The following is a 10,386-nucleotide window of genomic DNA, read 5'->3' as shown; positions in this document are numbered from 1 at the left end:
CATGGGAAACCCCAACACATCTAAGATTGCTTACTTTTTATTCCCCTAATGACCTTTTTTTTCTAGAAACTCAGAATATTAAACTTAATTAATAAGTCACAATAGTGTGTATAGACACAGCAGATGTGATGATGAATAATACTATCCCAGCTGTGCCTTTACCCATGCCACCCTTTAACCTGCACCCCTGACGTTGTCCCAGCCATCATATGCCCTTTGATGATTTCTATGGGAGCACTTTCCTACCAAACAGCCAATCAGTGGCAGGGGACATTGGACCACAGAGGAGGTAGGGAGCTGCAGCTTCTTTTGAAGGCAAGTACTTTTTTTCAGGTTTGAAGACCCCATATGTTCTTTTTGTGCATTCATTGTTCGGGGTACTCCCCGGGACACTGGATTGTCCCGTTAATTACATCTCTCATTTGGTATCATCAATCCTCAAGTTAAGAATTAATCTAAATACTAATAATTCTAGTATTAGAATAATCTTTTAACCAACCTGATCCAGTTGCCTGCTCCAAATCTCTGTAGATATCCATGCCAAGGTCAATTAAGTCTCTTCATTAAAAATATCTTAAGGCACCTAAAGCCAATGTGTAATTCAGAAACAAACCATTCTAATGACACGAAAGACCAACGACGTACAGTAAACCTTTTTCATATACATCAATCAGGATGACGTCCATTTAAATACACAATTAAATACCATGCTTGTGGTTCTTGGTTTAGATCTCTATCTGTCCGTAAAGATCTACCTATTCACTGTGATGACAGGGTAAGCGTGTATTGTAGACATGCAGTCCCCTGCGTCAGCCAAGAACTGCAAATAAAGGTTAAAGGAACATTAATGTTTCCATTAATATATTTTTATGCGGATTAACGTTTAATACGCATTTAGAAGGATCTGTCTCCTTCATCGAGTCATTGATGCAAACTTTGGGATCAATGAAAATTGCCATAATAAGTTTAATGGTTAGCCCAAATAAATATACCATAGAATAGTGCAACACTTTTGTATTCTCCCTCTTGTTTAATGCACATTTTCAGCATCGTGGATCTCTAGTGTAATTAAATGTTTTGTTAAATCCCTTTGAATGTCAGAAGACTGTGCCATTCATCCATCTGCCATTCCAAGGGTTAAACACACAATGCCTTGTAGGAAAGCACTGTATAGAATTGGCATTCTCTACGCGGCCGGTTAGACTAATGTGGCCTCCAACTCGAGCGATGTATCGGATAGCAGGCTGGTGTTACACGTCACAGCACCGCACAATGAATAAAGCGACGGATCCAGGCTGAATCATTAGGCTGTCGCTCTGCTGTTTACCAACGATAATTAAACACTTTGTAAAACATCACGTCCTCAAGGTGTATTCATAAATGTCAGAAACAGAGTGGGTTTTTAAGATCCCTGCTTTTGCACAGGTGAACCAAAGACATTGGAGAATTGAAGAATGTTAAAAATGCCTAAATATATTATATATATATATATATATATATATATATATATATATATATAATTTTTTTTTTTCACAGTCAACTCGTGCTATCTTAGACATGACAAGGTGGTGAGGTCAGGCTGTCACATGAGTAGAGTGTGGCGTGAGGTCACATAGTGTCAAGCAGGCATACTTACACTAAGATGCCTCAACATACATATTGGAATCACTGGTAAAAGCTCTGAATGAGAATAAGTGTTAAGGAAAATAGCTTTTTTTTTCTTGAAAAACATAAAAATAAAGCATTTTATTTATATAGCACCAACAATTTCCGCAGAGCTTCTTACAGTCCTTGTATTCAAAGGGTCTGAGAAAGCTAGAACTGACGGACTAAGATGAACCCATACATTAGGCTCAGAAGCTTACAATCTAGAGAAAATATTATGAAAGAATACCAAGCGGTAGGAGGCAATGGGCAGGTACCACATCACATTGCAAGTTTGGATGCACTGGGGGAGAAAAAGGGGTTATAGTCTACATACTTATCACGCTTACTTGATGGTTGTGGATGCTACAAAACTATATCCATTTATAAATCCTTTCAGGAATAACGCACTGCAAGTCATTGCATGAAAATATATCATAATCTTAATATTTAAAAAAATATTAATTATGGAAATAATGTTTTTGGTATGATAGGCTGTTAAAAGCAAGGATTTTCCCTTGTCTTAAAATTATCACAATCAGGATACAATGGTTTCTTTATATCATGTTTCTAGGAAATTCTTCTTAGTTAAGGATAACATAATGTTTATTTGCCAACAAAAGAAACATTAAAAGTGAACATTTTTGTAATATTAAAAATAAAAAAAAGAAAGATATACACAGCTATTAATTACACTATTAGGGCAGACTTTATTTTACCAACTTTTTTTTTTTTTTTTTTTTTAATTTTGTGTCCCCTGTGATATCTGTTTGTTGGGAATTCTATTTTTTATGGAGAGACGTTTTTTATTTATTTTCAAACTTTATCTAATAAATCAGGATTTTTAAAGAAAATGTATCACAACTATAATTGTTACAAAGCCGCATTTCCTATGTTAATTGTGGCGTTGCTCTGAACACGGTACCAGAGGATACTTTTAAAAAAAAACGATCTGGAAACTCTGGAAAGAGACGGCTCGAATGAAAGGGCTGCTATTTAACCCTTTAAGCGCCAGGTCCAACTGCTTGCACATACACACATTGCAAAACACAAAGGGTTAATCGAATCGAGTCGCATGGGTAGGGACTTCCTAAATCCAGAGCTTTTTAGAAAAAAGTGTTATTAACCCTTTCAGGCGAGATAGCCACAGCATTGGAGACTTGCGCTTTAATCATTATTATTATCTTTTATTTATATAGCACCAACAAATTCCGCAGTGTTTCTCACGGTCCATATATTCCCATACGTACGCTCCATATATTCAAGGGGTCTGACAAAACTAGAACCAACAGACTAAGACGAAGCGATACATTAGGTGCGGACGGCTCTGGTCACAAAGCTAGTTATTGCAATAACATTGTTACTGCGGGAAGGAAGACAGCCAGGTCTGAATGCACGAGAGGAGGGAGCGATAAAAGCATGCAGAATAGAAGACATACTCACATGGATCTGCGTGTCCGTCCTGTGCCCACCGCAAACAACAGCGGCTTCTCAGTTACATCAGCAGCTTGTACGATGCAAACGGGACGACAACCTAACCTGTCGTGCTCCAGAAGCCGGCCCCGGCCAATGAGATCATCAGCTGATGCAGGTGCTTATACAGCGCGCTACCTGCTAAGCTCGTACGACCTGCAGAGGTGCAGACCGGAGAGATCATGATAATAATTACCAGCAGGAGAGCTACTATGGATTACGACTCCCATCACGCTCATCCACTGATGTGCTAGGGACTATTATTACTATACAAAAGGATGTTGTTTTTATCGCATTGTGATATCTGTTGTGTAATAAAATCCGCTGCATTATGGAAGCCTGTGAGTGTGGGACAGAATAAAGTTTCTGCATGAAATCTCAGGCTCCTAGTAGTAGTTTTTTTAAAGCAGGGTTGTCACTTTTCCTTAATCGTGTATTTTAATGGTCAATGCACTAAAATAAACCTTACTAAGGATGTTCGCAGATGAATATGACACATGTACCCATTACAATTCACCACTTATGTATAGCATGAGTTACCTTAAAATTTCTTTCTGTGAATCTGCATGATTATTCCTCCTCGTTAAGTTATCTCTGCACTATTGGTAAGTTGCTGATTGATGCGGATTGGTTCAGGCAGCTCTTCATACGGGTGGGATGACGAGGAGAGGGCAGTGACGATTTATTAAAAATAATCATGCTTGTAAGTTAGTAATGAAATTGTTATTTTCCTACATTTTTAGCTTGAATATCTGAAAATCAAAGCACATCAGTACGCGACAAATGAGATCGAGCATCTTGCCACAGCAGAAGCTCATTGCAGCCAACATGGCACAGCCAATGCATTGACTACTTTTATTTTTGTTGATGTTTGTTTTCATAGGCATAGCATAGTAGCAGTTGTTACTTGTCTAAAAAGTGCAAGTCTGCTAAATCTGTTTGATTTTTGCACCAGTAACTATGGCGCAGTCTAGTAATGAAATGTTGGCAATATGAATGCCAGCGCTTAATGCATCCCTTCCTATGACTATATATCTTTTCACCTGTGTACTTACTGCTTACCAAACAGGAACAGGTTAAATTTTGTTAAATCGGATATTTTTTTTAACATGCTAATGTTATTTAAATAAAAGCGTACCGGGTGTCTGACTTTTCCTGTCCATTAGTTAAATTACGATGTCTTGAATAAGTGACCTGGAACTTGTTAATAAGTGATGAAGCTCCCACTAACATCTCAAGTGTATTGCATTCTCAGACGCAAACAAAAGACAAAACACAAAAAGTGTTTAAGGAAGTCATTAGTCTATCGATTAATGAGATAAAGAAATATGAATACCATTAATTAGTATTATTCTTTGAATGCCAAAGAGGTTAGCAATGCTGGGCTCACATTCTAGTATTCAAATGGTTAAGCCAATGCCCTTCATTGGTTGATGCCAGAGGAGCTCCCCGTCGGCGACCGATAGAGTCGCTCGTATGGACCTTTAACTACTAATGCTGAAACTATGCCTGGGGAGGCTCCAGGAGTTAAAGGTCCATGCGAGCTACTCTATTGGTCGCCGGCAGGGGCCTCCTCTAGCATCAACCCATGGAGGGCAGCTGTTCTTCATGGGTTGATGCCAGAGGATGACCAATAGAGTCGCTCTTACGATCCTTTAACTTCTGGCGCAATGTTACGGATTTCCGTTAACCCCTGCAAGGTAGCCTAGAGGCAGTGGAAAGAGATCAGGGAGATTAGGTAGGAGATATTAACGAAGACGAACACGAAGATTCTTCGCATTGTGTTTCTTCGTCTTCATGTACGTTTACCTGCTGCCATATTAGTTAATCCGGTATTCGTTTTGAAGAACGAAAACGCACATTCGTATTCATTTTCATGTTCTCCCAAATACGAATGCACAAATCCACTATTAACCCCTTCGCCTCACAATTATCTTCTGGGTACTATAATTGTATTTACAGTTGGAATTGTAATAATGGAGGATTTCCCTTAATGCCGATCCTGCAGCAGCCAAGAAAGTAAGAATGTTGGTAATTGTTGGAGTAGAAACGCTGAAAAAAGTCAAAGGTTAAAATGTCTTACACGTCAGCCTACATAACCTAAACTTTTCCTCTATGTCCATCCACAATATCCAGTTAAATACTTCTCCAAGGACACAACTGAAACATATAAAATGCCAGGATATTAGGTCTTCCTGGGATTTTAGCCCTGACAAGATGATGTTTTCTTGTTATCGTTTTAATTTGCAATCTTATCATTAGGCGCTATATGTTTCTGGTATCAATCATTAGCCAGATACCCAATGCGGGCAAATTACCAACAAGTACTGGCTAATTATGTATAAATCAGCAAATATCTGAATACTTCTCATATTAGTAACTGTCAATAGGAATGGGGCGGACGCAACTATCATGAATTTAAAATACCCACGAGCAAAAGAAGGATCAAGTGCCATTCATGTTCTCAAATGCAAGGAGCAGGTGTAACATAACAGAGCATAGCAAAAGAATGCTACACAGCCCCCACATCTCATTTAACACTTTATAACAGCCTTATGATAACTGACCTTCTATTTTATTCCATTAAATAATATAAAAATATTATTATTATTAGTAGTATTATTATTCCAATCTTCATTTATGCTTTGGGTATGAAGGCCCTCATTATGTTAAGATCTGTAACTGGAATTTCCAGGGGTTGTTGCTGGTTTATGTAGATCAATGAAGCTGACACTTTTATTTATGCCAGTTTCGTTGTATACGTATTAGGAATTTAAGATTAATATATGGGATACAGTGTAGATGTTTCTTAATACGGGTTTTAAAAAGTTACAGGAAAAAAGCTGGGAAAGTCTTTCTATTTTGGCATACGTTGTTCCCCTAAAAGAAGTTGGAGTTTCATACTTATCTTCCATTTTCAGTTTCAGCGATCATTTAAACTTTGTTGTTTGCTTAACGTCGCTAGAACAGGCAGATTTTACTACTGATTGAACAAAACAAAGTTAAAAATTTTGGACCATACATGTATCATTAAAACTAGTGACTATTACCCCAAACAGCGCTAAAAACCATTTAAACCTCAATATTGCCAGGTTAATGCTGGTAAATGAAACTTAGCACCTGGATCACATTATATTCAGCATTTGCTTAATTTTAAATGACAGTTTCACACTAATTGTATGGAAGGAAGGAAATTAACCCTCAATATTCCGGGACCAAAAACAGAGGTTCCCATACTACTACGTACTACTTAGACTGCAAGCCCTTCGGGTTAAGGACATCCTTTCCTAATGTATTCATACCTGTTGAACACCATTCATAATCTGTTTGACTATTGCACTTATGATACGACTTTATTATACAGTAAACGCTAAATAAATGAGAAAAAAAAAAAAAACAATAATAATAATAAAAAAATAAATAAATATATATATATACAAATAAACAGGATCTTGGTTTTCAGCTTTGTGCGCTAACTTTATTTGAGACATATCAATAACCAGAAATTAGATCTACCTTTTCAAAAGAGCATGTTTTACCAAACATATCAGATATAAAACTGTTTAGATGCTACTGCCCTGTGGTTAAAATTACAGTCAAAAAACTGAAAGGCAGTTCCAAAGGAGCAACAAACAGAATGCTAATCATTGCATATTTCACACACACAGAAAGAGGTGCTAATTACTGAAATCATAAATATATTTTCCCACAGAGCTATTCTTGCATTGATGTCAACAGCTGTCATCACATATAGAAGATGATGTTGAGTCTGTACGTGGGCTTCATTCTATGCCATTCAGCAACTCAAATGTCAGAGTTTCAGCACAAAGGTGTCGGGAGACGGTTAGCAAGCAGCTGCTTCACATATGTTACAATATGCTTCAAACAAGCTGGCAACAGAATGCATTCGGTAGAAGATCCCCAACGGGAGGGAGATCTTAACAATGATAACCCAGAGCGTGAAGCCGTAGAAGGACTGCTCGATTTGGCTCACCAAATGCGGACGGGTCCCATAGGCATATAGGATCCAGACCTGAAAAAAAAAACATTTAAAAAAAAGCCATCAGTTTCGTTATACTACCACCAACGATATTTCAATCAAAGGCTGGATAATATTATAAACCGCCCAGGCTGTTGTGGAACTACCATGAAGCCCGGCTAGCTGTAGGCACCTTTCTCTTCTTTTCAAACCCTAAGCGTTATTTTCAGTAGTGCCCATGTACTGATTATAAAAAGCTTTTTGTTATTATTATTAACAAATATTTCTCCCTTGTGAAAGGTAATCGCCTCTTACATTTTGGAGGGCTACATTAAAGAGATTTCTTTTCAAGTTAAGTAGTTTTGAACAAGACTGGTCAACATTTAGCTTTCCAACTCCTGTAGAACTACAAGTCCCAAGATATGTAGTCAGTATTCTAAAATAAGACTGGACCTTTGTTTTTAAGAATGATGGGACTTTAAGTTTCCTAAAAGCTTAAGTGTTAAATGTATAGCTCATAAGAAACAATGTTTATAATAATTACTCTGTCCTACTGATTCGCCATATTGACCTAAAAGAAGTCTACATTACGAGAAGGCTAGGGTACTCAGATTGCTTACCGATATATTGTAACAGATTAAAAGAATTGATATATTCTGTAAAATCTTTCTCCGTGTTCTAAAACAGCTCTGTTTGCCACCTTTCTTTAAGCATTCCCTTTTACTGGACATGTCTATGAGGCTACTTCCAGCTTTTAAGTTTCTTGGCTCATCTTTTTCCAAGTCAATCAAGATTTTTGAGCTTCTTACGCTGGTTTCTTTCTCTGAGAAAGACCTTCTACTACCTTCGACTGAAGATTTATTGCTGACAACATGTTGTATGATCTCCATCGCTGGATCTTGAGATATGGAGTAGATCCAGGCCCTTGAAGTACCACTTTTATTTTTGGTAGGTCCAGAATAAAGTGCCTCAGTTATGAATAGATTTTGGCCAAGTACCTGGATGGTTTTAGAAAGAGAGAAACAAAGGTCCAAGATATAGAGGTTCCCTTCAATGTGCAGAAAGAAGATGGCCACCAGCGAGAAGACAGACACCATTAATGGTCCGCAGGAGCTCCCCATCAGTAGAGTAATGTCCAGACTTCTTACTACACTTTTGGAATTATCATCGAATGAAGAGCCTCTCTGAAGCCTACAAGTGACTATACCGATTACAGAAGCAATGAACATCGCCGACAGCAAGACCGAGTTAAAGAGGTAATAGATACGTAGAGCCTCTTGGACAGTTTCTGGTGTCTTGGCAAGAACGCCAAAGGAAATCATGACTCCAAAGGTGGCAGAAATGGCGAACGCTCCAAGAATCAGACCCACAAAAGCCCCATTAATGTGAAGTGTGCCTTTGCTGTGTCCGGATATTTCTGTAGAATACGGCATTTTACCTGTGTTTTTCCATATGACGTAGAGCATTGTGGAAGAGAAAAGGCTGAACTCGATGTTGAAGGGATGCAGGTATGCAGCTCCTTCTGAGAAAATATGGCAGAGATCGGTGATGCAGACACAGCTATTGGTGCGGGTTCCTTCGCCTTGAACACATGCAGAGATAATACATTAGATGCGATAACATGTATTACGGTAAGTATAGAGCAGACACATGGGTGAGGTGTATAGGCATCGCATGGAGTGTTTCCTAAGCTCTTGAAGCCTGTCTCATTGATACACTGTATCAACGCCACCAAAAAGTTTAAAATAAGACACACTTTTGTAGAGATACATTGAGTTTAACGGTTATTTTCTGCTTTGAGAGAACATTTATTATTCTCTGTAGCCTTTTAAGCAAATATCTCTTTTTTACTCTATCAATAACTTTTTGTTCAGAATGTAATATAGAAACAGTAAAAGGGGCATCATGGAGGCATAATGAAGAATCAATAACACAAAAGGGTTGAGATGAGGGGGCAGGAGACACATTGACAGTGAAGATAGGAAGAAGGAACAGGGACAAGGAAATATATAGAGGGGGCATATACTCTGTATACATATCATACCCTGTATTGCATTTAGATTTTCCTTTTGAATATCATATATTTCCTCTAATTGTTTCATTGACTCATCCAGGACAACGCTCATCCACATTAACAAATTTGTAGCAAGTGTATGCATCAGGCCGAACCTACAATTAACAGGAAAAACATACAAAACGCAGCAAATAAAAAAAATAACTTTCTTTCCGAGGATGTTAATAGCTGGAAGAAATGGGATTGTGTTTGAGGGTATCTAGCAAAATACCCCCCATGTCCCATGTCAAAGCTCTCCCATCTAAAAGTCAACCTTCTGGGTGCTATGGAAAAATAGCGTTATCTTTAAACGCCCTCACCTGTTCAGGTGCTGTTTTTCCTGTATGCAGACTTTAGCATAAAATGAAAGAAGTGATACCTGAAATACATACGGTACATTGCAAAGGACTTTTTTTTAACAATCACAATCAACAATCAAAATAAATTTACAGGCCTTTACTAAACTAGTAATCCACATATCCCTTAAACGTGTAATATATTTTACTTGTGGCTAGAGATTAGAGCTTTGCATGTGATGATGTGAGTGTGGGTTTGGAAGCTGTGCGAGTTCAGCTGCCTGGGGAACAATTTGTTTTTGGTATTCATTATAATATAATAATAATAATAAATAATATTTATTTAGCGTTTTTCTCCCAGTGGGACTCACTTTTTAGCCCACAAAATTTGGTGGATAATAGAAGCACATAGGGCTGCCATCAGAGTGGTATAGCTGATAAGACTGAAATGGGGCCCTGGCCCTAATGAGTATGTACACTGAGGGCAAGGGAGGAAGGCAGAGGGGTATGGACACTGGGGGGCTGAAGGAAGGCAGAGGGGGTATGGACACTGGGGGGGTGAAGGAAGGCAGAGGGGGTATGGACACTGGGGGGGTGAAGGAAGGCAGAGGGTTATGGACACTGGGGGGGTGAAGGAAGGCAGAGGGGGTATGGACACTGGGGGGGTGAAGGAAGGCAGAGGGGTATAGTCACTGGAGAATGATGTGAGGCAGGGACACCAAGGGGACAGGAAAATAGAAACAGAGGGGAGAAGTGGCCTCAGAGAAGATGGGGAGGCATTGGGATGTTGATGAGGTGCCCAGGCACATACATGCCTTCTGGTCCCAAAATTCTTGATGGAGGCACTGAATGCAAATGAAAAGTGGTTGCATGATGTCATATCCCCTGGCGTTTCTTACCTGTGTGACTGTAAATACAGCCTGAACTATTGGAAATGAGGT

General features: G+C 38.7%; 1 protein-coding gene across 1 annotated transcript; it reads right to left on the bottom strand.

Moving 5' to 3' along the window:
- Positions 1–6,620: 6,620 nt before the first annotated feature.
- LOC128468660 (proton channel OTOP2-like) lies at positions 6,621–8,324 on the bottom strand. The gene is made up of 2 exons (XM_053450418.1): positions 7,717–8,324; positions 6,621–7,150 (listed from the first exon to the last, which is right to left on the bottom strand). Exons 1-2 carry the CDS (start codon positions 8,215–8,217, stop codon positions 6,962–6,964), a joined length of 690 nt encoding a protein of 229 aa, XP_053306393.1. The 5' UTR covers positions 8,218–8,324; the 3' UTR covers positions 6,621–6,961.
- Positions 8,325–10,386: the final 2,062 nt, after the last annotated feature.

This window comes from Spea bombifrons, chromosome 11 (assembly GCF_027358695.1).
Source record: "Spea bombifrons isolate aSpeBom1 chromosome 11, aSpeBom1.2.pri, whole genome shotgun sequence".
Lineage (NCBI taxonomy): Eukaryota > Metazoa > Chordata > Amphibia > Anura > Pelobatidae > Spea > Spea bombifrons.
The sequence above is the reverse complement of the archived record's forward strand: the minus strand, read 5'-3'. Positions and strand labels throughout refer to the sequence as shown.